Below are 27,411 nucleotides of genomic sequence, written 5' to 3' on the forward strand. Positions count from 1 at the left end.
AAACCAAGCACTGGCGCAAGATTTGCTCAAGCCCCTCCTCTTGGCCAAACTTTCCGGAGGGGAAGGCTTTCAGAGGAAACGAAAGCGAAATTGAACCGGAGCCATCTTGGGCCCGGCGCGCAGACCCGCAGAGTTTCCTGTGCCGACGCCTCGGGCTACTTGCAGTGCGAAGCAGCAGGGGTGTGGGGGCCTCGAGGGGCTGGCGCGGCCCAGCGGTCTGGCCAGGGTCGTGCCGCCGGCGGGTCGGGTTGGGTCGGGCAATGCCTCTCCGGCGCCATGAACCCGCGGCAGGTAAGCCGGGCCGGCCAGGCAGGCCCTGGACCTTCGCCGCCGTCTGGGCTTGTCTTATAACCTCACGGGCTTTGTGTTGGAGTGTATAGCGTGTGCTGTCTTGTGAGTGTGTGTGTGTGCGTGTGTGTGTGTGTCGTCTTGCCAAGCAGCATTGCTGGTTTAGGAATTTGTGCGTCTTGTGAGTGTTAGAGTGTGTGTGGGGGGGGTGTGTGTGTTTGTGTCTGTGTGTGGGTGTGTGTGTGGTCTTGCCAAGCAGCATTGCTGATTTAGGAATTTGTGAATTTGTATCCTGCTTATTAATTCTGCAGAATGGAGCAGTGAGTGAAGAGGGCTTGAGGGAAAATGCGCCCCCGTCTGAGTAGGAAGGCCTGAGCCCATGTCAAGGCAGACACCCCGTCTCCCTTTCTGCTAGGGCCCCTTGGGAACCCCCTACCCCCGCTTTAGCACCATTTGAACAACTTTCGGACTCTGAGCAGCGCACACTATCCTCAGCGTACCCTATCCACCTCCGGAAGGCCTTCCGGGAGTTAAAAATGGCCCTTCTTAAGCTGTAGGAGAAAGCTTGTTAACCGCTTTATAAATTATAGTTAAAAACTGGAAAAACACAAATGTCCTTCAGCAGGTTAACAGATAAACTGCTGAGCAGTGAGGAGGACCTACTGTTACAGGTAACAACACGGGTGATTCACAAGTGCGTTATGCTAAGCACGAGAGGCCAGACTCAAAAGACTGCATACTATATGAGTCCATTTATATGACATTCTGGAAAAAACACACAGTTATAGGGATGGAAAGTGGATCCGTGGGTGCCAGGGACTGGGTATCACGGAAGAAGTTGATTGTTGAGTGGCATGAAAAAACTTTTTAGGGAAATAGAAATGTTCTATATCTTGATTGTGGTGGCGATTGTCAAAACTCATAAATTTATACACTTAAAAGGATAAATTTTACTGTATCTAAATTATATACCTCAATTTCGTTAAGATATACATACATACCACTTCTTTGAAAGGATTAGGGATGCCTGCCTTGAAGGAAAAGCATTTCTGCACAGGTATCAGTGTATGACACTGTGGAACCTGTGTGGTAAAGGCAAAGGGGGTAGTGCTTATCTCTTGGTCTGGTAGTGAGACCAGATCAAAGTGAAATTTGGGGAACAATGAATGTTAAACAACTTGTTATGTAATTTGCATAGAGGCGATGCTGAGAGATTTAGAAATGATCATTATGGGTTGCTTGCTCACTTTCTTGCTCTCCTGTTCAGTAGCTTTCCAAATGGCTGTTCTCAGTGGTGGCTTGGTTTTTAGGGGATTTAAGGGAGCAAAAAGAAAAATTAATCTCCCCCTCTCCCTCTAACCCTACTGCCCTAAGATATCCTTTAGCAAATTTATATATCCTTTCTTTTCTCTGTGTTCATTCCAGTGTGCACACACATACACATTCATGGATTTTCTCTTTTTGTTTAGGGGAAAAAAATTATAATGTACATATTATTCTACAACTTTTTGTTGTTTTATTTAACATATGGTTCCTAAATTATCCCCAGATGAATACAAATAGATATGACACATTTTGAAAAAATAAAATAACTGACCGGGTGCGGTAGCTCATGCCTGTAATGCCAGCACTTTGGGAGGCCAAGGAGGGCAGATCATGAGATCAGGAGATCGAGACCGTCCTGGCCAGCATGGTGAAACCTCGTCTCTACTAAAAATACAAAAATTAGCTGGGTGTGGTGGCACGTGCCTGTAATCCCAGCTAAGGCAGGAGAATCACTTGAACCCGTGAGGCAGAGATTGCAGTGAGCTGAGATCGTACTGCACTCCAGCCTGATTGCAGTAAGCCGAGATCACGCCACTGCACTCCAGCCTGGCAACAGAGCGAGACTCCGTCTCAAAAAAAAAAAAGAAAAATAAAAATAACTGTGTAAGTACTATTCCATAGAATGAATGTATCATAATTTAACTCTTCTATAGACAAACATTAAAATATTTTCCAGATTTGGGCCAAGAGTAGCAGTTTAAAAAACATTTAGCTTTTAACTGACTTTAGCCACTTTGAAACACAGTTTTTTTTTCCCAAGGTCACTCAAAGAGCTAATAGGAGAACATCTAAGCTCTGGGAGCCAGCACTCACTCTACACACATTTGCCTCTGTTCCTAGCAATATGGTGGGCACGAAGGTGCAGCAAGAGGAACAAGGAAGAAGATATGATTGCTTGCATAGCGCATAGCGGCATCTTGTTCATGCAGTCATTAATTCAACAAATGTTTGTTGAGAATCAACTTTGTGCCAAGTGCTAGGGAGGCAGAGATGATTGAAGCATAGTCCTTGATCCCAGGAGCTCACCATGGAATCAACTGAAGCCCCTCATCAATACTGTGTTGGGAATGTTGAGAATAGAGAGTTGAGTATAACTTGTAGGACACCTAATGTTAATTACCTTTCAGACACTACAATCTGTGTGTGCCATTAAAAAAAAAAAAAAAAAAATCCATAACTCTTATACAAGGTAAAGTAAATGGTCTAACAGGTACTGAGTGGGAGAAGCTCAAGGAGAGGAAACCCCAAGGGCTGAAGAAGGTGGGAATCAAGGAGTTTCTTGAAGCAAGTGGCATTTAAGGAGCTCTATAAGGAAAGGGTCAGAGTTGTGATAGGTGGCGGTGGAGGGAGATGTGCCACCTGGATTGGCATGTAGAGGGATAGGAAGATTAGAGGCCGTTGCAGTGGCCCAGTAAGAGGTAATGAGGGGCTGGAACTGAAAGAAGACATGTAAGAGACAGTACAGAGGTGGCAGACAAGGCGGGACTTAGCAACTACCTGATTAGATCCAGGAGATGAGGCCAGGAGGCGGGCAGCAAAGATGACTCAGGTTTCTAGCCTTAGTAGGCTAGGAGGAGAGTGATGCCATTAGCAATAAGAACTACAGGAGAAGGAGCTGAGTTTGAGGGGATCTATTAATTTGGTTCAGAATATGTGCTGCTTGAATTATGGCAGGATATTTAAGTGGACAGATTGTCGACATAGTTGGAAATTCAGATCTTAAGCTCCCACACAAGGTAGTGGCTGGGCATAGTAGATTTGAGTGTTTTTGCCTCAGAGGGCTAGTTTAGGTTCGGGCAGTGATTAAAGCAACCTAGGAAATAAATTATAAAGGAAGAAGAGGTCCTTAAAACCTTGGAGACTGATTATATAAAGGGTGGAACCGTTAATACAGTAGCTATTAAAAAATTATAAGGGGTGGGAAAAAGGGACAAAGAAGAAAAAAAAGGTGAAAGACCTTTGGTGCTGTGTCACCAAACCCTGGGAGGAGAATTTTTTAAAAGAAGAGCGCTCAATCCACAGTGCACTAACGCATGTTTGTTAAACAGAATTGACCACCACACAGCGAAGACCCAACTGAAGTTGAAGAGAAGGAATTTTTATGGGCCCTGTTAGCATAAGTCAGGGTCCTTCTCCAGTACCATTGGGAAGCTTTGGAGAAGAAAAGGGGTACAGTGGGCCTTGGGTGGAGAAGGGAACTGACACGAGATCCAGGTGGGGTGAGGAGGTACGTGAAGTCAGAGTGGGGAAGAATCAGGGTGGCTGAATGGCGGCTTCGCCAGGGTCATGCGAGGAGCAGGTTTCACCAGAGTAAGGAGCGGAAGTTGTAGAAAGACAGGGAAGTCACCATCAGAAAAGAGCAGGAGTCAAGAAACGATGGCCCACAGGTACAGACTACCTGTTTTTATAAATAAAACTTCATGGTAAATGAACTGTAAATAAAGGTTTGGTTATTGTGTGAGGCTGTTTTTGCGCTACAGTGGCAGAGCTATCTGGCCCTTTATAGAAAAAGTTTGTCAGCCACTGTAAAAGAGTTGCAGGATTTGAGGTCTTGGTGTGATGGCCTAGGTTACAGTCATAGTGAGATTGAAGGAGTAGCTAGACAAGCCAATTGTGTGGCAGAAAGGTAGAGATGGAGATTACTGGGTTAAGGATCCCTGTAGCCAGGGCACCGTGAGAGTGATTGACAAGAATGCTAAAATCCCCTAAGTGTGTCAGGATGTGGAAGAGTAGAAGGCTAGAGTTATGCAAGAAAGGGTCCCAGCTCTACCTGTGCAGCCTTCAGGAGAGTCTGAGGAGGGGGTGGTGAGTGTGAGCAAATGTTGCCAGAATCTCTTCTCCCAGTCTGCAAGCCCCAGGGACAGGAAGCAAGGTATTTACTGACACCCCCAGGCTTGTAAGTACTTCTTGGCTCCATCACCCTCCAATGAACAGCCCTGGGGAGAAGACAGTACTGGTTTGCAGGTGGGTGGGTGGGGAAAGGGGTCACAGGTGCTCGGTGTTGTGGTAAATGTGCAGATGAGAACATGGAGTTGCTTATGCCCTGTCCGTCAGGGTTCAGAAGAACATGCGGTGGAAGCAGCTATGGGGAGGTAGCTAGGGAAGGAGGGCTGGTCTGAGGTGGTGAGGAGCAGATGCTGCCAGCTCCACACATCCAGGAGAGCCTGGGTGGTTTGGGCAAAAGTCTCTGGCATCCCTTCTGAGCCTGGGTACCACACTGAAGAGTGAGGACAGTGTGCCATTTTTATCAGGAAACCCTCCAGCTCCCTGAAAATGGAATTCTGATCCTCCCGGGATGGCAGTGGAGAGCCACAGAGATGACTCTCAGGTCCCGTGGCCTTTTCCCACCTGGAGGTTGTTTTTGTTACTGCACTGTTACAGCCTTGGAGGACTGGGGTTCAGTTTGATCCAATCAGATTTATTCTTTTGTCATAGTCATCCAAATGATAGATCTTAGAGACAGGTGGGCGGAGGTGCACTAGCTGTGCGCTAGTGAGCCCAACTCAAGGAGAGGTCATCTCGTCCCTTCCCTAGTCCCCTCTCCCTTGGTTATTTCATGTGATTGTACTGGTTATTTCAGGTTTCTGTTTTTGTTTTCAAAACAAAATAACATTTGTTTGTTGTTCTAATTTTAAAAGGGTAATTGTTTTGACTAGAAAATTTCCTTCTCAACTCCCTTAAATTCCATCAAAGGGAAAAGTAAGTTAGGTTGCTGGAGAGGCTATGCTGAGGCCTCAGAACCTCTGTGCTCCTGGAAGCTCTGCGGGCTTTGCTTCCTGCCCCCCTCTCCGTCTTCCTGTTGGCAGGCCCCTAGGCAGGTTTTAGGAGGTAGGCAAGTCACCCTAGCTGAGTCATAAGCCCATGGCTCAATTGCCTTCTCAGCCCATCAAGGGCTGTTCCACAGGCAGCAAAGGGAGGGGCCTCCACAGGTTCACCACTGCAGCCCTAATTCATTTTCTTTTCTGCTGTCTTATTCTGCAGGGGTATTCCCTCAACGGATACTACCCCCATCCATTTCAAGGCTATGAGCACAGAAAGCTCAGATACCAGCAGCCTGGGCCAGGATCTTCCCCCAATAGTTTCCTGCTTAAGCAAATAGAGTTTCTCAAGGGGCAGATCCCAGAAGCGCCGGTGATTGGAAAGCAGACACCATCACTGCCACCTTCCCTCCCAGGACTCCAGCCAAGGTTTCCAGTACTACCTGCCTCTAGTACCAGAGGCAGGCAAGTGGATATCAGGGGTGTCCCCAGGTGCGTGCATCTCGGAAGTCAGGGGCTCCAGAGAGGGTTCCAGCATCCTTCACCACGTGGCAGGATTCCGCCACGGAGAGGTGTTGATTGCCTTTCCTCACAATTCCAGGAACTGAGTATCAACCAAGATCAGGAACAAAGGATCTTAAAGTTCTTGGAAGAGCTTGGGGAAGGGAAGGCCACTACAGCACATGATCTGTCTTGGAAACTGGGGGCTCCAAAGAAAGAAATCAATCGAGTTTTATACTCCCTGGCAAAGAAGGGCAAGCTACAGAAAGAGGCAGGAACACCCCCTTTGTGGAAAATCGCGGTCTCCACTCAGGCTTGGAACCAGCACAGCAGAGTGGTAAGACCAGACGGTCATAGCCAAGGAGCCCCAAACTCAGACCCAAATTTGGAACCTGAAGACAGAAACTCCACATCTGTCTCAGAAGATCTTGAGCCTTTTATCTCAGTCTCAGCTCAGGCTTGGAACCAGCACAGCGGAGTGGTAAGACCAGACGGTCATAGCCAAGGAGCCCCAAACTCAGAGTCGAGTTTGGAACCTGAAGACAGAAACTCCACATCTGCCTTGGAAGATCCTCTTGAGTTTTTTGACATGGCTGAGATCAAGGAGAAAATCTGCGACTATCTCTTCAATGTGTCTGACTCCTCTGCCCTGAATTTGGCTAAAAATATTGGCCTCACCAAGGCCCGAGATATAAATGCCGTGCTAATTGACATGGAAAGGCAGGGGGATGTCTATAGACAAGGGACAACCCCTCCCATATGGCATTTGACAGACAAGAAGCGAGAGAGGATGCAAATCAAGAGAAATACGAACAGTGTTCCTGAAACCGCTCCAGCTGCAATCCCTGAGACCAAAAGAAACACAGAGTTCCTCACCTGTAATATACCCACATCAAATGCCTCAAATAACATAGTAACCACCGAAAAAGTGGAGAATGGGCAGGAACCTGTCATAAAGTTAGAAAACAGTCAGGAGGCAAGACCAGAACCAGTAAGACTGAAACCACCTGTTCATAACAATGGCCCCTCAAAAGCAGGGTATGTTGACTTTGAAAATGGCCAGTGGGCCACAGATGACATCCCAGATGACTTGAATAGTATCCGCGCAGCACCAGGTGAGTTTCGAGCCATCATGGAGATGCCCTCCTTCTACAGTCATGGCTTGCCACGGTGTTCACCCTACAAGAAACTGACAGAGTGCCAGCTGAAGAACCCCATCAGCGGGCTGTTAGAATATGCCCAGTTCGCTAGTCAAACCTGTGAGTTCAACATGATAGAGCAGAGTGGACCACCCCATGAACCTCGGTAAGAGACCACCCAGGACTGTACCTAGGGTTGGGGTCAGGTGCTCTTGCTCCTGACGCAGTCTTGGCTAGTTTGTGAGCAGTGCCATTTGGTGGCTCCTATCTTTTCCTCCTTCCCTTCTGCCTTTTAGCTAAATCCCCCTTGATTGGCCCTTTCTGCAGATGTTGAGCAGGGAATATAGACCTTGGACCAGCCAGAATCTTGGCTGAACAAGGGGGAGGTTGACTCTGTTGACTGTAATGAAGCTTCTTCAGAAATGATTGGTTTTGGCCGTATGCGGTGGCTCATGCCTGTAATCCCAGCACTTTGGGAGGCCGAAGCAGGCATATCACGACGTCAGGAGTTTGAGACCAACCTGGCCAACATGGTGATACCCTGTCTCTACTAAAAATACAAAAATTAGCCAGGCGTGGTGGCACGTGCCTGTAGTCCTAGCTACTCAGGAGTCTGAGATAGGAGAATCACTTGAACCCAGGAGGCAGAGGTAGCAGTGAGCTGAGATTGCACCACTGCACTCCATCCTGGGCCACAGAGCGAGACTCTGTCTCAAAAAAAGAGAAATGATTGGTCTTGAGGGTCAGGGGCAGTGGCTCACGCCGGTAATCCTGGTACTTTGGGAGGACAAGGCAGGTAGATCACGAGGTCAGGAGTTTGAGACCAGCCTGGCCAACATGGTGAAACCCCATCTCTACTAAAAATATAAAAATTAGTCGGCGGTGGTGGTGCTTGCCTATAATCCCAGCTACTTGGGAGGCTGAGGCAGGAGAATGCTTGAACCTAGGAGGTGGAAGTTGCAGTGAGCTGAGATGGTGCCACTGCACTCCGGCCTGGGTGACAGAGCGAGACTCCATCCCAGAAAAAAAAAAATGATTGGTCTCCATGCATCAGCATCATGCCTGCCTCCTAAGGCCAGAGGTAATAAAGACTTAACTCCCTTCTATAGGCCTTCCCGTCCTCCCTAAGCTGTTTCTGAGAGAGGTGCAGGAGCAGGTGGGTTGGGGCAGGCTGTATACACAGAGTGCGGGGTGGGTTGTGCTGCTAAGCATCTGCAGGTCCACAGTCCCCCCTCTGCATAGCTGCTGGGGGGAAAGGATGGAGGAGCGCATGCACGGCTGCCTGCCTGCCTATTGAAGGTGGTGGTTCTAATTTTATACACCACCTCTGCACAGATGGGTGGGCTAGTACTTGCTGCCACTCCTGAGCTGTGAAGTCAGCAATTACCTCACTCAGATAGCTGGTCAGGCCCTACACTGTAGGTCCTAATAGGCCAGTGGACAGATTAAGGAAAACAGGAGCTGCTGAAGGGCATAAAAGAGAGCAAAACCACTGAAGCTGAGTGGCTGCAGCTGTAGCCAAAGAAAGAGCCAGTAGGATGGGGGAGAATTCCACTGACCTTTATGTTTACATAGCCTGATTTCTAGGGGTGTAGATTCCTGGCTAGGGCCCTTATTCCTTGTCTTGACTGTCTTCATGATAACAATTTGGCATTTCAGAAGAGCTGTTAAGAGAAGGGGATGTGTGTGTCCAAAAGCTGGCAAGGCCAGAGCTGGATTGTTTGGGGTAGAGACTGGATGGCCGTCATTCTCTTTTGTCTCCATCCTTCCTCCCTAGAGTTGGAGGAAAGCAGTGGATTTTGTGGTTAATCATTCTTTGGACTCACACTATAAGAAACATTGGTGCCATGTTCAAATATATCAGAAGACCTAGGAAATAAGAAAGACCTACTTTTCTAAATGAAATCGCAGACTGAGCAAAGAGCTCACCACATTTGAACGCTTGAACAAAGGGGGGCCTAGGCTAAGTCCAGAAGCCTAGAACAAATGCTTTTTTATTTTCTACATAACAAGGGGAAATTCCTTGTTATGTAGAAAATAGCTTGAGACAAATGGAGCTATAGAGTGACTCTTAACAAACTACAGTGATACAGGTCTAGGGACAAAAGCCAGCCACTAATAAGTGGCAAATGCCTGATCCCCCTAGGTAGTGGGGAGCCTGAGACTGGGTTATAAGAAGCCTTCACTATCTTTTAGGACCCTCCCTTGAGGAAGCCAGTCTATCACAGTTGCTTTAGAATGAAGGTCTTTTGGTTGCTCACAAGACTGTAATGGCGATTTTTGGCCCATCAATTTTGTGTGGGGGGAGTTTATGTTAATTCATTGTTAAAAGATAGTGGGTTTCCCCTGAGCTAGTTTCCTATCATCTGTGCCTATGTTTGCTTCACTGAGCTATGGGGAAAGAGTCACTGGCTGCTTTGTTTACAAAAAGAAAGGACAGGCTCAACCTTAAGTAGTAGGAAGGAGTTCCTTGGCCTGTCCTTCATCTTACCCACAAGTCGAAAGTCCCTTAGCGTAGCAGAAAATTCCAGGTTGAAGGTCTCTTTGGAGAAGGCAGAAGGAATGACTTAGACTCCTGTTCACACATCTAACCACTTTCCGTCAAGATTTAAATTCCAGGTTGTCATCAATGGCCGAGAGTTTCCCCCAGCTGAAGCTGGAAGCAAGAAAGTGGCCAAGCAGGATGCAGCTATGAAAGCCATGACAATTCTGCTAGAGGAAGCCAAAGCCAAGGACAGTGGAAAATCAGAAGAATCATCCCACTATTCCACAGAAAAAGAATCAGAGAAGGTAGGTGTCCTCCTGCCATCTGGGAGGCTATCAGTTCCCTGTGAGTGTCTGGATTGTAACTGACTCCCCTGAAGTAATGCCAGCCTAAAGAACTGACACTATCTCGGAGTCAGCTTCCCACTGTTCCCTCTACCCTACCTCGCCAGCCCATCTTTCCTCCTCTCATATCCAGCTCCTCTCTCTGCTCCTTCCCAACATAATTGGATTTACAGAATTTCAGAGTTGAAAGAGACCTGAAAGGTTATTGAGGCCAATCTCCTCTCTTGGAAGATATGGAATGAGAGCCCCAGCAGCTCCTTTAACTTTGGAAAGCCAACCCGTTGACAGTTGGTGGGAAGAAAGTCCCCCATCCCCATCCCCTCTTCTGTGATGGACTAACCAGTGTTTTCTTAGTTTTGTTTTCTTCTTGTCTCTCATTTTCTCTAGACCACAGAGTCCCAGACCCCCACCCCTTCAGCTACATCCTTCTTTTCTGGGAAGAGCCCCGTCACCACACTGCTCGAGTGTATGCACAAATTGGGGAACTCCTGCGAATTCCGTCTCCTGTCCAAAGAAGGCCCTGCCCATGAGCCCAAGTATGTTCCACGTGTCCTCTATCCAGCTGAGGTTTTCTCAAAAAGAAAAAGAGACACATTTTCCTCCTTGCCTCCTCAGGGATGGCAGATTGACCAATTTCTCCTGTTTCAAAATGGGATGAGGAGGGCTCTAAGGGCCTGGTCGCTGCTTGTGAGGCAGAGAATTAGGGATTAGGAATTCAAAGGGAATTCCTGGCCCACTCTATCTACAAGCACTGGGGAGGTTCATGGCTTAGAGCTCACTCACTGTTGGTGGGACAGAAAGGTACAGGACCTGAGAAGCTGTCTGCCTGTGGGTTTGTAGACTCACATATTCAAGAGAGGTGTTCCTGGAAGAGGTGAAACTAGGTTGATGCTTAAATGTTGAAAGGGGTCAGCCAGGCTAAGAGACGCTGGCTGTTGAAGGCAGAAGTGACTGCACAGAGGTGATGTGTGCAAGGAAATTACCAGTAGTGGAGGATGGCAGCCTGCCAAAGGCTAGATCAGGCTCGTCAATCAAAATCATTTTAATCCTTCTACTTGCTTCATCTCCTATCAGGTTCCAGTACTGTGTTGCAGTGGGAGCCCAAACTTTCCCCAGTGTGAGTGCCCCCAGCAAGAAAGTGGCAAAGCAGATGGCCGCAGAAGAAGCCATGAAGGCCCTGCATGGGGAGGCAACCAACTCCATGACTTCTGATGACCAGGTAGGGCATTTTCCTACTCAAAAGATACAGGCCATTTTTAGCAACTGAGTGGTTTGAGATTGCCAGTGACTCCCTCGACATTTCCTGAAGTGTTTACGGCTCCTCTGTTTGACGGATTCTCCTTTAGCCCGAAGGTATGATCTCAGAGTCACTTGATAACTTGGAATCCGTGATGCCCAACAAGGTCAGGAAGATTGGCGAGCTCGTGAGATACTTGAACACCAATCCTGTGGGTGGCCTTTTGGAGTACGCCCGCTCCCATGGCTTTGCTGCTGAATTCAAGTTGGTCGACCAGTCTGGACCTCCTCACGAGCCCAAGTGAGTGTCCTAGTCCTGGCTAACGCATGTGTCACCAGTTGGGGCGGTCTGTAACCCAGGGAGAACAAGGGTGTGCTTTAGCTGTGTAGGACAGAAGGGGCGAGTTGAGGGAAACAAGTCCAGCCCTGTCTCCATGGCCTCTTAGAAGACAATAGACTTGCCAACAGTGAATGTGTTCACTCTTCCAATAAGCATGATCTTTTTTAATTTTTTGACTTTTTAATTTTTAAAGGAATGTATATGTACATTAAAAAATCAGTCAGGCCAGACATGTCACACGCCTGTAATCCCAGCACTTTGGGAGGTTGAGGCAGGTAGATTACCTGAGGAGGAGTTTGAGACCAGCCTGACCAATATGGTGAAACCCTGTGTCTACTAAAAATACAAAAATTAGCTGGGCGTGATGGCAGGCGCCTGTAATTCCAGCTACTCAGGAAGCTGAGACAGGGGAATTGCTTGAACCTGGGAGGTGGAGGTTGCAGTGAGCTGAGATCGCGCCACTGCACTCCAGCCTGGGCAACAGAGTGAGACTCCATCTTGAAAAAAATCATTTAAGCTGATTGAAAAAGTAGTCATTTCAATGAAAAGTCTCATTTGTGTCTCAGACTTCCAGTTTCTCTCCCCAGACCCATATACTACTATAGTCATGCATTAGCAACTGGGATGCGGTCTGAGAAACATGGTTTTGTTGTTGTGAGAACATCAGAGTGTATTTATATAAACCTAGATGGTATGGGCTCCTACACACGTACAGGCTGTGTGGTACGGCCTGTTGCTCCTAGGCTGCAAACCTGTACAGCATGTAACTATAGTGAATACTGTGGGCAGCTGCAACCCACTGGTAAGTATTGGTGTCTCTATCTAAACAGAGAAAAGACAGTAAAAAGACAGCATAAAGGATAAAAAATACTACACCTGTATAGGGCGCCTGCCATGAATGGAGCTTGTGGGACTAGAAGTTGCTGTGGGTGAGTCAGCCAGTGAGTGGAGAGTGAATGTGAGGGTCTAGGACATGACTGTACACTAGTGTAGGCTTTGTAAACACTGTTCACTTAGGCTAACTACATTTATTTAAAATAGTTTTCTTTAATAATAAATTAACCTTAGCTTACTGTAATTTTTTTACTTTATAAACTTTTTTATTTTTTGTTTCTTTTGTAATAATACTTAGCTTAAGACACAAACATGTACTGCTATCCAAAAATATTTCCTTTGTTTATATCCTTATCCTATAGTCTTTTTTCTGTTTTTAAATTTTATTTTTTTTTAAACTTTTTAAACTTTTTTCTTAAAAGCTAAGATGAAAATACATTAGCCATTAGCCTAGGCCGACAGGGGGTCAAGATCCTCAGTATCACCATCTTCCACCTCCACGTTTGTCCCACTGGAAGGTGTTCAGGGGCAATAACATGCATAGGAGCCGTCATCTCCTATGGTAACAGTGCTTTCTGGAATACCTGCCTGAGGCTTTTTTTAGTTACTTATTTTTCCAAAAGTAGAAGGAGTATACTCTGAAATAATGATAAAAATATAGTAAATACATAAGGAGCGTGCAACCTAGATCCCTTGCATGCACAGTTCACAGTAGAGTTCGCACTCCCTATGAGAATCTCACGCTGCTGCTGATCCGACAGGAGGCGGAGCTCGGACCGGAATGCTTGCTTGCCCGCCACTCACCTCTTGCTGTGTGCCCAGGTTCCTAACGGGTTACAGACCCCTGCACTTGGTGATAAGAATTTTTCAGCTCCATCATAATCTTACGGGACCCCTGTCATATGTGTGATTTGTCATTGAACAAAACATTGTTATGCAGTACGTGACTATACCAGTTTCTTGAGTCCTTCTAGAAATTGCTATGCATAACTAGCACATTTTCCCTTTTGTCTTTTTAAACAGATATGTCTTCTGTTTTACATGTTGACTGCTTTACTTACCAGACTCCTTGCATAGCTGCATAGTATTTCATTGAATAGAAGCTGACAAATTCAGTTTCTCAGAAAGAAATATTTAATAGGACTTAGGAACAGAAATGATGTATTGGGTGGCTGCAAGACGGTGGATCCCTGCACTTATCCTCCAGAAAGTATGCTTCCTATAGAGACTTTTTTGGTTAAACACGCAGCTGGTCACACTTTATACTTTCTTGTGAAACTTATGAGCACTAGCTGGCGGGGAGGCTTGGTAGAAATCTTTGCGTGGAGTTATTTATGCTACCAAACACCTTGGGATGCGGGAGTCAAATATTGGTGGTCATGGTGGTTTTGCATCAAGATGGCATCATTCTTGCCATGCAACAGGCATGTTTTCTTAATCTCTAAGGTCTATCACAAAGTGGAAAAGCAAGGTGTAAAGTGAGGGGAGAGGTGAAGATTGTATATGGCTAGAATATTTTCTTGAAGGATCGAAAAAACTGGCAACTGTGTTTGCTTCTGGGGAAGGAGGGACACTTTAAAACTTATAAAATGCTATCTTGTTACTTTAAATTTGTCTCTCCTTAATAGGAGTAATGTCAGCCGGGCATGGTGGCTTACGCCTATAATCCCAGCACTTCGGGAGGCTGAGGTTGGTGGATCATTTGAGGTCAGGAGTTTGAGACCAGCCTGGCCAACGTGGTAAAACCCCATCTCTACTAGAAATACAAAAATAGCTGAGCATGGTGGTACGCGCCTGTACTGCCAGCTACTCCAGAGGCTGAGGCAGGAGAATTACTTGAACCTGGGAGGCGGAAGTTGCAGTGAGCTGAGATTGTGCCACTGCAATCCAGCCTGGGTGACGGAGTGAGACTCCGTCTCAAAAAAAAAAAAATAGAAGTAATGTCATTTCATGTATTCATATTTATGTGTTATTTGCATTTCCTTTTCTGTGAACCACCTGCTCTTGTTCTTTTCCAGTTTTCTTTCAGGTTGTTACTCTTTATTGATACGTAAGAACTTTTAACATAATTTTTTAAAGTAGCCCTTTGCCCAACATGACCCAATTTAGAACACACATCTGCCCACTGTTTAAGCCATCTGGAAAAGGAGAGGCCCAGTCTCTCTCCAGCTGCTCTTCTACTACTTCATATCCTTCGCTTTCAATAAGCATCTCCTTATCTTTAAGCACAGGCCTTCACATGATAGGTTCAGTTCATTTCCTCCTTCTCTTCTGTGAAATCTTCTATGAAATCCTTTCTAGGACTTCAAGTCAGCCATTCATTGAGAATGTGAGAACTCACTATGAACTAGATTGAAGATATGAAAAAATGTTGCCCAAGTGCGTAGCAGACATATAGCCATAGCAGTATTGAAATGTGCCATCGGGCCGGGCGTGGTGGCTCACGCCTATAATCCCAGCACTTTGGAAGGCCGAGGCGGGTGAATCACAAGGTGAGGAGATCGAGACCATCCTGGCTAACATGGTGAAACCCCGTCTCTACTAAAAAATACAAAACGTTAGCCAGGTGCGGTGACGGGCGCCTGTAGTCGCAGCTACTCGGGAGGCTGAGGCAGGAGAATGGCGTGAACCCGGAAAGTGGAGGTTACAGTGAGCTGAGATTGCGCCACTGCACTCCAGCCTGGGTGACAGAGCGAGACTCCAAAAAAAAAAAAAAAGAAAAAGAAATGTGCCATCAGAGGTGAATGCAGAGTGCTGTGGGGACACAGAGGGCACTGCCGCCAGTGTCTGCCAGGGAGTTGAGGAAGGTTGCATAGAGAGGGGAAATGCTAATTGAGTAACTACGTTTCTTAATAACATACTCTCGTTCTTTCTTAATGTGAATTATGCTGGGTCTTTTTTTCCTTTCTCTCTACTCTTGTTGGTGACATTAACTAATTTTTTGACTTTTTTTTTCTTTCTTTCTTTCTTTTTTTGGAGGTGGAGTCTCACTCTGTCACCCAGGCTGGAGTGCAATGGCGCAATCTCTGCTCACTGCAACCTCCACCTCCGGGTTCAAACAATTCTCTTGCCTCAGCCTCCCGAGTAGCTGGGATTACAGGCATCTGCCACCACATCTGACTAACTTTTGTGTTTTTAGTAGAGACAGGGTTTTGGCCAGGCTGGTCTTGAACTCCTGACCTCAGATGATCCGCCCGCCTCGGCCTCCCAAAATGCTGAGATTACAGGCATGAACCACCACGCCGGCCATGACTTTTAATATCTAAATGCTGGAGACCACTCAGAGCTCCAGATTCCTCCATCTAGTTGCTTACTTGTCACTTCTCTTTGGATGAATGTCCCGAATCTGACATGTCCAAAGCAGAACTCTTGGGTTTTGCCCCCTTCACTTCATTTCCCTCCAGTCTTTCCCAGCTCAGTAAGTGATACCACTGTCTGCCCAGTGGCTGCAGTCAGAAACCTGAGGATCATCTTTTCCTCTACCTCCTTTACCTCCTTTGTCAACTCATCCTTAAGTCCTATTAGTTATACTTAGAATTTCTATCCCATATCCCTTCCTGTTCTTTCTACCTCCAGTGTCAGCACTCTAATCCAAGCCACTATCTCATCTAGACTGTCAAAATAGCCTCCTAACTGATCTTTCTACTTTATTTACTCAATGCTTATTTATGGAGTATCTTCTTTATTTTTTTTTTAGAACAGGAGCCAAACATTAACCAATTGTCACCTAAAAAAATGTAAGATCTCATATTTGATAAGTATTCCAAAGGGCTCGAGTTGCAGTGAGAATCAGTTATAGCACAATTTGACTTAGTAAGCAGAGGGGGAAGGGCTGCTCCAAGAAGTACTGCCTGAGCTGGGACTTTAAGGACGATGAAAGACAGACCAAGGGTTCTAGGTGAAGGACACTGTTAAATCCTGTGGTGGAAGAAGAGCAGAGCTGGCAAAGGGGCTGAGAGGAGGCCCTTACGGGTGAAGCAGAGAGCACAAGGGAAGGCTGGCACTAGAGGATATTAGAGAGGTAGTCAGGGTGGCCCACCAGGGCCTGCCTTGTTTAGTCACGTTAGTGCTTTGACCACAAAAGCAGTGGAGAGCTGTTGAAGGTTTTTAATAAAGGACTGTGACTTGCCCTTTCCCCACACTCTTGTCCCTTTCCCAGCATTTTTCTTCTTAATTTTCTTTCCTCTGCTGAGAGAACCATTTCAGACCTTTGCCTCTTTCTTCAGATTTCCACCCATACCCCGTTCCTCACTTTCAACTACCTTACTTCACACTTAATTGAAAAAATAGCAGTAAGCATACAAGAAATACCTTATCTTTCCATTACCAAACTACCCCGCTACCTCCATCTGTACCAGCAAGAGTGAAGGACGTATCCCTCATCCTATCCCTGTGTCCTAGATCCCCCATCCCTCTCATCTGCTCTAAGACTTTACCGCCTTGGTTGTCTCCTCTCCCCTCATCTGTAGCATCTCCGTCTCAGATCATTCCCACCAGCCTTGAAACATGCCCATGACCGTCTTTTAAAAACCTTCCCTCTACCCCATATCTTCCTGCAGCTACCATCTCATTTCTTTGCTTCTCTTACAGCCAAACTTCTCAGAGTTATTCATACTCATTGTCTTCACTTTAACTCATTTCACTAAAAAGGCCAACCACTAGCCACATGTGGTTATTGAGCACTTGAACTGTGGCTAGTGTGCTGTGGCACTGAATTATTAATTGCATTGTAATTAACGTAAATTCAGTAGCCCCATGTGGCTAGTGGCTACCATATTGGATAGCACAGCTCTAAAGGGTTCTAGTTGCATAATTAACAAACTTTTATCATGTATGTAAATATACTATTATAAAACTTTGCACATAAGAGTTCATATTCTTTTCAAACACATAGGGCAGTCATGAAATTCTCCTGGATCCCTGAGGTAAAGATCCTACACAATCTGTCCCTGACCCCCTTTCACCATCCTCTTTTCACGCCACTGTCCCTCTCATTCTGAACTTAAGCCCACTGGCCTGCACGAGCCTGCCAGCATGGGCAAAGAAAGGAGTGAAGGCATTCAGTTGCTTCAGATCATCAAGGAACAGTGAGAAACTCCATGTGGTTGAACATAAACGTTGATTCCTTTTACTGTCCGAGCTGCTAAGTCTTGAAACTGAAGCCTCTGTTGTATGCAGTTTGAGTATCCAAAGCTGGGTTCTCAGCCAATAGATTAGGATCTGGTTGAAAGCTAGGATTCTTGATGCCTTGTCTGATACATTTCCAAGCTGTTTTGCTTCACCGTGCCCTTCCCTCTGTGTTTGTGGAAATTCCCGGCCGGAGCAGTAGAAGCCACCTCCCTGCTCCACTTGGGCACTTTATTATCAGCACAGCTCATGGGCCCAGGATCCATTCCTTAACCCAGAGTTAGCTCAAGCCTGCCAGGAGTTGCAAAACAACTCCCAGAAAAGCCTGGGTGCCTGGCCTAAGGCCGACCTTGACCTAATGACCTTTCCAGGTCAAGTCCCCTTGAGCTAATAGGAAGTAAATGAGGGAACGGAGTTGGGTGCTTTAAAAATCAGTGTATGAAGTAAGAGTCCAAGTTGGTAACGGTATCTGGTCAGAATTTTATAACATGATTTTATCATATCCCGTTTTACAGCCACTTTCAATATGTGGCAGGTGATACTGGTTTTCCATTTACAATAGTGATACGAAGTTTCCTATTTCAGTGTGTTTACATTTTTATCTCTTTTTTCATACCTAGTATTACAGATATTTACATTTTTAAAGAGTCTGTTTATTTATTTTAGAGATGGGGATCTTGTTCTCTCGCCCAGGCTAGAGTGCAATGATAGGATCATAGCTCACTGCAGCCTTGACCTCCAGGGCTCAGGTGATCCTCTCACCCCAGCCTCCCGAGTAGCTGAGACTACAGGCACACACCACCATGCCCAGCTAAATTTTTTTTTCTTTTTTAAAGAAACAGGAGTCTTGCTATGTTGCCTGGGGGATTACTACGTTGCCCAGGCTGGTTTTGAACTCCTGGCCTCAAGTGATCTCCCACCTTAGCTCCTCAGGTTGCTGGGATTACAGGTGTGAGCCACAGTGGCTGACTCTAAGAAGTCAATTTAGAGAAAAATATTAAGTAATAGTCCAAGTGATACCTGGATCTGGCACAAATCATGTGGCGATTCATGAATGACCAAAATCTAGGACATGCTGCCTTAGAAACAGCTTCTGTTTGACAGGTCCATATGTTTGCAAGACCGGCCACATCTTCAGCAAAACTAACCCTTCCTTGGAACAACTGTCAGGATCTGGCGCTTGTCTTCATTCTCTGCTTCTCATCCCAAAGGTTCGTTTACCAAGCAAAAGTTGGGGGTCGCTGGTTCCCAGCCGTCTGCGCACACAGCAAGAAGCAAGGCAAGCAGGAAGCAGCAGATGCGGCTCTCCGTGTCTTGATTGGGGAGAACGAGAAGGCAGAACGCATGGGTTTCACAGAGGTAACCCCAGTGACAGGGGCCAGTCTCAGAAGAACTATGCTCCTCCTCTCAAGGTCCCCAGAAGCACAGCCAAAGACAGTTAAGACGTCTACTTTTGGTGCCTTTTTTTGGGGTGGGGGGTCCTCCTAACTTCTCTCTAAGTGGAGGTGGCTCTTGCTGTCATGCGAGTTATTCCTAGGCTTTACTTTTAGCCTCAAGAGAGCATATAACTGGGACACTAGATATAAGAAGGAAAAGATGACTCACACGACAAGTAGAGCTTGATCTCCCTGCCATGGTGAATATGGTGGACGCAGCCTCAGCTTTGTGGTGCTGACACAGCCTCCTTTCCCCACAGCTCCCTCTCACTGGCAGCACCTTCCATGACCAGATAGCCATGCTGAGCCACCGGTGCTTCAACACTCTGACTAACAGCTTCCAGCCTTCCTTGCTCGGCCGCAAGATTCTGGCCGCCATCGTTATGAAAAAAGACTCTGAGGACATGGGTGTCGTCGTCAGCTTGGGAACAGGTGAGTGAGGCTGAGTCATGCCGCCTCCTGTGGCGCCTGAAAGCGGGTCCCTCTCATCCTCCCCTGGAGTCCATGCAAGTCCAAGGCAGGGAGAAGGGACTTCATTTTAGCTGCAGTCAATTCAGAGTGAGGAATGAGTTAGTTCCTAGAGGAGAGAATATGGGAGTCTAGGATCTGAGAAGTTGAGGCTGTTTCTGCCTTGAAGCTTTCAGAACAAATAGCCATCATCCTGTTTGTCATCAGTTTCCTTCCATTATTCTATTTCTGTTTTAAACACCTTCCTAGGGAATCGCTGTGTGAAAGGAGATTCTCTCAGCCTGAAGGGAGAAACTGTCAATGACTGCCATGCAGAAATCATCTCCCGGAGAGGCTTCATCAGGTGAGCGAGATCAGAGCTGGGGCCTGGTTGCCCGGCTCTGGAGAGCTCCAGTTCCCTGTCGCACGTGGCTCTGACATGGCCTCTCTGAATCCCCCTCTGACAGACGGGTCATGATGTGGCAGTGGCAGCCTTTGCTTTTCACCCGTCCATTTGAACCTGTCTGGTGGAATCCATCCCCTCTGTGACCTGAGCTGCCTCCCACTACTCCGCGTGGTTTTAAATGCTGTCCTTTGTTCTGCCAACTCTGCTGCTTCGTGTCCTTTTCGGAAAACACAAAATGACCTTTTAGTCCTCAGGGCCTTGGGGATGAGGCAGCTTTCCATTTCTATTTGAGGACCTACACAACCTTGATGCCCCTGCCAGCTTTCTCCTCTAAGTCACCTTTTCTTTAATTTATGAAGGGAGAGACTTGGAAAGGAGCAACAGCTTCCTGTAGTCCTTGAATCAGTTTACTCTGCCCTAGAATCCCTGTAGCTGCCATAGCGAGGAGCCCTCAGCAGAAATGAAGGAGACCCAAAAGGCTAACTATGCTTTATGAAATGCTGGGGTCTCCCCTGGAGAATTTCCACCTGAGAAACTGTGAAAGGTCTGCAACATTGAGGCTTTTCCTTACTTGCTCATTTGGAGGTCAGATTATAGAAGCAACTGTTTTTCCCAGAATTGAACCTGCCTTCCTAACCAGACTTTGTTTTTGTAGGTTTCTCTACAGTGAGTTAATGAAATACAACCCCCAGACTGCGAAGGATAGTATATTTGAACCTGCTAAGGGAGGAGAAAAGCTCCAAATAAAAAAGACTGTGTCATTCCATCTCTATATCAGGTCTGTACAGTTCTTGTTGCTGCCAGGGTGGGCCCTGCCAGGCTGTTAGAATTGGGTATCCGAATGCTCTCTTGGCCTGTAAATCGGACCTCATACAATAAGCCACACTCCACCGTGGGTTTGAGGTCCATATTCAGGTGTAGAATGACTCACGTATACTGCTGTCCACCTCCAGTCTCCCATGGTAGGCCTTAGAAAACGTCCATTGCTTCTGTCACATCTAGTTGTTTTGGAGCCCCATGAAACTGCAGATTTCCCACAGGTGAGTTTTAACAGCCACTCCTGTTTTTCAGCACCGCTCCATGTGGAGATGGTGCCCTCTTTGACAAGTCCTGCAGCGACCGTGCTATGGAAAGCACAGACTCCCGCCACTACCCTGTCTTTGAGAATCCCAAACAAGGCAAGCTCCGCACCAAGGTGGAAAACGGTGAGTGATACATGCCCCCGCCTCCTTTTTGCAAAAGGCTCTGCAAGACCCCGGGCCCCCAAGTCTCTGCAAGGCCGTTAGGATTTTACCAGTAGTCACCGGGCACAGAGGTGCTGTTTACAGGAAAGGGAAGACCTGGGTGGGGAGCTGTGTGGTAAGATCAAGGTTCTATTTTGAATGTGTTAGTTTGGGAGACCTTGGAGATCCCCAAGTCAAATAGGAAGTGGGGGTTCCCATGTGAAGCTTAGAGGAGGGAGCTTGGCTGGAAATAGAAATATGGGAGTCATCCCCCTATAGGGTCTTCACGGCCACGGGAATGCATAGGATCGCCTCGAGAAAGGGGGCAGGAAATGAAGAGTGCGGCACAACCAAGCCCTAAGGAGGTGACAGATGAGGATGCCAAGTGCCCGGGTCCCTCCTGTCTAGCTGGCAGTTGACTCTGCATTGTCCACTGGCTCCTTCTCTCCTGTCCTCTCCTGTCTCCTTACTGTCTCCTCACATCCACTCCGTTGCGTTCAGGCCACGTCAGCAGTCATCATGGTGGCCCTGAAACCCTGCTGAATACCCTAAAGTATAGACACAGTTACATGGAGCCAGTGCTCCACTCCTAGGTGGATGCTCCAGAGAGATGGAGACCTGTGTCCACGCGGAAACTAATATGTGAATGTTCATGGCAGCGTTACTCACAAGAGCCAAAAAAGTGGAAACAACCCAGATGTCCATCAGCTAATGGATTCATAAATAAAACATGAAGTATATCCATAAATTGAGTATTATTTGGCCATAAAAAGAAGTGAAGTGCTGATACATGCTTACGATATGGATGCACTTGAAAACTTGATGCCAAATGAAAAAAGCCAGTCACAAAAGATCCCATATTGTATGATTCCATTTATATGAAATGTCCAGAATAGACAAATCCATAGAGACAGAAAGTAGATTAGTGGTTGCCAGGGCCAGGAGTGGGAGGGTTGGAGAGATGAGGAGTGACTGCTCCAATGGGTAGAAGGTTTCTTTTTGGAGCGATGAAATGTTCTAAAATTGACTGTGGTGACAGTTGCAGAAGTCTGTGAATATACTAAAAACGACTGAATTGTATGCTTTAAATGGGTGAACTGTATGGCATGTGAACTATATTTCAGTAAAGCTGTTTTTTTTTTTTTAAACCCTATGGTGGTTTCCCACTGCACTGCATATACAAGCAAAACCTGCTGTGATCACCCGGCCTCCTCTCATGCCACTTTCCCCATTCCTCACATACGCTGTGTCCACACTGGCTCTCTGTCTGCCCCCTAAACAGCCAATCCGCTGGCTACCTTGGGCCCGTTGCTTTTGTCCTGTGTGCCTGAAACACTCTTACTCCAGCTGTCCTTCTCCTCCATGTCTGGGTTCCCCTGCTGCTGCTGTCCCAGGAGGTTCCCCCTGTGGTCCTCCGTCATAGCTCCCTCAAAGCCTTCAGAGCACTATCAGCATGTGGAATTCTTCTGTATGTACTGGCTACTGGTTTAGTGTCTGTTCTCTCCCCTTTCAATCTCCTCACCACTGTAGATGTTTTAGGAGGACAAGCATCTTACTTGGTTTTGCTAACCAAGTTCTTTCCCAGCACCAAGCATAGTGCCTGGCACATAGCAGATGCTGTGAAATATGTGAAGAATGAATGAATGTTGCCTGTGGCTCAAGCTTAAGGAGGATAAAAACCACGCCAGGGAGTGGTTTGGTCCACTGGCCCCTGTAAGTCTGACCCAAGTCTCTCACATAGGAGAAGGCACAATCCCTGTGGAATCCAGTGACATTGTACCTACGTGGGATGGCATTCGGCTCGGGGAGAGACTCCGTACCATGTCCTGTAGTGACAAAATCCTACGCTGGAATGTGCTGGGCCTGCAAGGGGCACTGTTGACCCACTTCCTGCAGCCCATTTATCTCAAATCTGTTACATTGGGTAAGAGGCCTGCCTTGGGATCTGGAACTGGTGTGTCGTCCTTGTGCCCAAATCCCAAACGGCATGTTTTGTTGCCAGGTGTTTTGTCTCCCCTGTCAAAGTGAGCATGAGTCACCCCTCAGTTACTGGTTGTCCAGTCTGCTGTGCTAGGGAGATCCTGGGTAGCCCCGGTCAGAAGGTGCTTCCTAACAAGGCAGCTGTTTCTCTTTCTTGACAACTGCATTTTGTACCTCCAAAATCCCCACATGCCCCTGCCTCTTAACAGCATTTGGTGCAAACACAGGTATATATGTTTCTCTTTTTTGTACACAGGTTACCTTTTCAGCCAAGGGCATCTGACCCGGGCTATTTGCTGTCGTGTGACAAGAGATGGGAGTGCATTTGAGGATGGACTACGACATCCCTTTATTGTCAACCACCCCAAGGTGCTATAACCCCCCTTCTGTTTTCCCTGACATTTTTCTCCTTTTCAAGCAGTCACGTAAATAGAGGAAAATTGTACAATGTGAGCAAGGGGAGCATTGCCCGCAGTGGTAGCCCACATTGGAACATTGCCCCCAGGGGAGCACTGCCCGCAGTGGTAGCCCACAAGGGAACATTGCCCACAGTGGCCCACCACCAACATTTGTTGGTGTCCCAAGAACTTTAACTGTCTTCCTTTTGGATGCCAAGGGCTTTCCTTCTCTTAGTCTGGAATTAATCTGAATCGAGGTGGAGTTAGTATGTCTAGAGTGTGCTCTGTCTTAGCCAAACAGAACCCTAAATACAGGAGAAAGATCATGACTCTGCATTTCCTCTTTGCTATAAGTCTCGAGTCCCTGCTTCAGAATCTTATTCCTGAAAGGTTTCCATCTTTCTCCCATTGCTTCTGGGATTCCTAGGTTGGCAGAGTCAGCGTATATGATTCCAAAAGGCAATCTGGGAAGACTAAGGAGACAAGCGTCAACTGGTGTCTGGCTGATGGCTATGACCTGGAGATCCTGGATGGTACCAGAGGCACCGTGGATGGGTAAGGAGACAGGAGAGCGCAGTGAGGACCAAGCCTCTGCCCTGACTTGCAAGGGTGCATCATACCTCTGCAGTCTCAGGGCTTGAGAGCCACCTTCCCTGCCACGGTTTCTCCACTGTGAGCTCCTCATCTTACAGGTCCCAGGTGAATAATGAGTGCTTTTGTTTCTCTAGGCCACGGAATGAATTGTCCCGGGTCTCCAAAAAGAACATTTTTCTTCTATTTAAGAAGCTCTGCTCCTTCCGTTACCGCAGGGATCTACTGAGACTCTCCTATGGTGAGGCCAAGAAAGCTGCCCGTGACTACGAGACGGCCAAGAACTACTTCAAAAAAAGCTTGAAGGATATGGGCTATGGGAACTGGATTAGCAAACCCCAGGAGGAAAAGAACTTTTATCTCTGCCCAGTATAGTATGCTCCGGTGACAGATGGATTAGGGTGTGTCATACTAGGGTGAGAGAGAGGTAGGTCGTAGCGTTCCTCATCACATGGTCAGGGGATTTTTTTTTCCTCCTTTTTTTTCTTTTTAAGCCATAATTGGTGATACTGAAAACTTTGGGTTCCCATTTATCCTGCTTTCTTTGGGATTGCTAGGCAAGGTCTGGCCAGGCCCCCCTTTTTTTCCCCCAAGTGAAGAGGTAGAAACCTAAGAAGTTATCTTTTCTTTCTATAACTCAAAGCATACATAGTCACTGAGCACCTGCAGTCCATTTCCTCTTAAAAGTTTTTTTTTTTTTTTCCATTTCCTTTCCCTTTGTGTTTGCTACACTGACCTCTTGTGGTCTTGATTAGGTTTCAGTCAATTCTGGATCATGTCCGAGACTGATGATTTCTTTTGTGGATTACGCAGACCCCTCTACTTCCCCCTTCCCCTTCTGAGGTTCTTTCCTTGTGATCAGAATTTCTCCTTTTCTCCCTCAGAGGGTAAAAAGGTGAACTTAAAGGATCTGGTGAAACATTTGTAAGGGTAGGAGTTGAAAACTGCAGTTCCCAGTGCCACGGAAGTGTGATTGGAGCCTACAGATAATGCCCTGCCATCCTCCCATCCTGCACTTTAGCCAGCTGCAGGGCGGGCAAGGCAAGGAAAGCTGCTTCCCTGGAAGTGTGCCCCTTTCCCCGGCAGCAGGGAAGTCTAGAACCAGCCAGACTGGGTTAAGGGAGTTGCCCAAGCCATAGCGGAGGTTTCACCCAGCAAGGTGACACAGACCACTTCCCAGGAGCACGGGCATGCCTTGGGATATTGCCAAGCTTCCAGCTGCCTCTTCTCCTAAAGCACTCCTAGGAATTTGCCCTGCAAATGCTGGGCGTGCACCCTAGCCAACGTAGGAAAAAATCCAGGACAAATCCTAGAGGGTAGAAAATCATCTCTGCTCAGATAATCATGACTTAGCAAGAATAAGGGCAAAAAATCCTGTTTGGCTCACGTCACTGTTCTACCCTGCATAATATCTCTCATGACAGTGACACCAAGAGAAGTTGACTAAGTCATATGTAAATTAGGAGTGTTTAAAAGAATGCCATAGATGTTGATTCTTAACTGCTACAGACAACCTATAATTGAGCAGATTTAAAATTCAGGCATACTTTTCCATTTATCCAAGTGCTTTCATTTTTCCAGATGGCTTCAGAAGTAGGCTCGTGGGCAGAGCGCAGACCTGATCTTTATAGTGTTGACATAGAAAGCAGTAGTAGTGGGTGAAAGGACAGGTTGTCTTCAAACTCTGTGAGGTGGAATCTTTTGTCTACACCTCCATGAACATTGACTCGTGTGTTCAGAGCCTTTGGCCTCCCTGTGGAGTCTGGCTCTCTGGCTCCTGTGCATTCTTTGAATAGTCACTCGTAAAAATTGTCAATGCTTGAAACTATTTCTTTTACTCATGTTGAAGGGACTTTGTTGACTTTTAGAGTGTTGGTCATGACTCCAAGAGCAGAGCAGGGAAGAGCCCAAGCATAGACTTGAGTGCCGTGATGGCTGCGGTCCAGTTTTGTGATTCTGCTTTTACGTGTTACTTGGTAACAGTCAGCTAGACACACTCAGGAGGACTACTGAGGCTCTGCGACCTTCAGGACCTGAGCCTGCCTCTCTCCTTTAGATGACAGACCTGCTGAGCCAGCACCCTCAGATGATTTCCCTCCAAACTGCTGACTAGGTCACCCCTCTGTCTGGTAGAGACATTGACATCTTTGCTTTTATTCTATACCCTCGGTACTTTTGACCAAAAAATGACCAAAATAAGAAAATGCAACTTTAAAAAATAGACTAAGGATGCCTTTGCAGAACACCAAAGCATCCCAAGGAACCGGTAGGGAAATGATGCCTGTCTCCTGGGGTAGAAGAGGCCTGCTCCCTGGCTCTGGGTCTGCTGGGGGCACAGTAAATCAGTCTTGGCACCCACATCCAGGTCAGAGAGGTCTGTGGTTCTCAGCATCAGAAGGCAGCGCAGCCCCTCTCCAGGCTACAGGGTTGTCACCTGCTGAGTCCTCAAGCTGTTTGGCCTCTCTGGTCCGTCTTGGGCATTAGATTCTCCAGCAGAGCTCTGGCCAGCTGCCTCCTCTTTAACTGGGAACACGGGCTCTCACAAGATCAGAACCCCCACTCACCCCTGAGATCTTATCTAGCAAGCCTGTAGTATTCCGTTTCTGTTGTAGGAAGAGCGCGAGGCATCCCTGAATTCCATGCATCTGCTGGAAATGAGCCGTGTCAGATCGCACACCCCCGCGCCCCCATGCCCCTCTGAGTCACACGGGACAGAGGAGGCAGAGCTTCCGCCCACTGTTATCTTCAATTTCTTTGTCCAGTCTTTTGTTTTTAATAAGCAGTGCCCCTCCCCACTCTTCTTTTTAATGATTTTTGTAGTTGATTTGTCTGAACTGTGGCTACTGTGCATTCCTTGAATAATCACTTGTAAAAATTGTCAGTGCTTGAAGCTGTTTCCTTTACTCACATTGAAGGGACTTTGTTGGTTTTTTGGAGTCTTGGTTTTGACTCCAAGAAGAGAGTCAGGAAGACCCCAAGCATAGACTTGGGTACCGTGAAAATGGCTGCAGTCCAGTTTTATGATTCCGCTTTTATGTGTCCCTTGATAACAGTGACTTAACAATATACATTCCTCATAAATAAAAAAAAACCCAAGAATCTGAATTCTTAGAAAGTTTTAAGTCCTGGTTTCTTGGGGGAGGTGAAAATGGGAACAGGGGGACCTGTGGCCCTGGGGTTTCTGATAACAGCACCAGTGGCATCTGACATGAACCTGTTGGGGACAGGGCTGTCCCTCAACCTTTGGAAAGGAGCAGTTTCAAAGAACCTCCCTTTGTGGATAAGTTTGCGTCTGGGTGGGGTGGGGTTCATCAGGCACCTTTTGATTAACTTCCCCAGCAGAGCCCACTATTTATTTAGTTATTTAGAGATGGAGTATTGCTCTGTCGTCCAGACTGGAGTGCAGTGGCAGGATCTCAGCTCACTGCAAGCTCCGCCTCCTGGGTTCACGCCATTCTCCTGCCTCAGCCTCCCGAGTAGCTGGGACTACAGGCGCCCGCCCCCACGCCCAGCTAAAAATTTTTTTGTATTTTTAGTAGAGACGGGGTTTCC

The 27,411-nt window shown here is 46.9% G+C and overlaps 1 protein-coding gene across 14 annotated transcripts in view; it reads left to right on the forward strand.

Annotated features, from left to right (window-relative positions):
• The window catches only part of ADAR (adenosine deaminase RNA specific), a 50,468-nt gene that overhangs the window by 19,914 nt on the left and 3,143 nt on the right, over positions 1-27,411 (forward strand). For 2 of the 14 annotated variants that reach the window (XR_013397762.1, XR_013397761.1), the window contains exons 1-15: positions 72-291; positions 5,596-7,178; positions 9,619-9,802; positions 10,229-10,377; positions 10,916-11,060; positions 11,188-11,378; positions 18,590-18,737; positions 19,075-19,246; positions 19,532-19,625; positions 20,323-20,445; positions 20,739-20,872; positions 22,632-22,814; positions 23,127-23,239; positions 23,696-23,823; positions 23,997-24,286. Coding sequence is in view for 11 of the 14 variants with exons in the window: in XM_002801797.4 (XP_002801843.1) it covers positions 277-291; positions 5,596-7,178; positions 9,619-9,802; positions 10,229-10,377; positions 10,916-11,060; positions 11,188-11,378; positions 18,590-18,815; positions 19,075-19,246; positions 19,532-19,625; positions 20,323-20,445; positions 20,739-20,872; positions 22,632-22,814; positions 23,127-23,239; positions 23,696-23,823; positions 23,997-24,234 (3,678 nt within the window). In the remaining 3 variants the exon portion in view is untranslated. Of the gene's footprint in view, positions 1-71; positions 292-1,968; positions 2,216-5,595; positions 7,179-9,618; positions 9,803-10,228; positions 10,378-10,915; positions 11,061-11,187; positions 11,379-18,589; positions 18,816-19,074; positions 19,247-19,531; positions 19,626-20,322; positions 20,446-20,738; positions 20,873-22,631; positions 22,858-23,097; positions 23,240-23,695; positions 23,824-23,996; positions 26,975-27,411 lie in introns of those variants that run through there. The other 12 variants (XM_077945376.1, XM_077945384.1, XM_077945380.1 and 9 more) reach the window with 12 other exon arrangements.

The sequence above is a fragment of the Macaca mulatta genome, chromosome 1 (genome assembly GCF_049350105.2).
Source record: "Macaca mulatta isolate MMU2019108-1 chromosome 1, T2T-MMU8v2.0, whole genome shotgun sequence".
NCBI lineage: Eukaryota > Metazoa > Chordata > Mammalia > Primates > Cercopithecidae > Macaca > Macaca mulatta.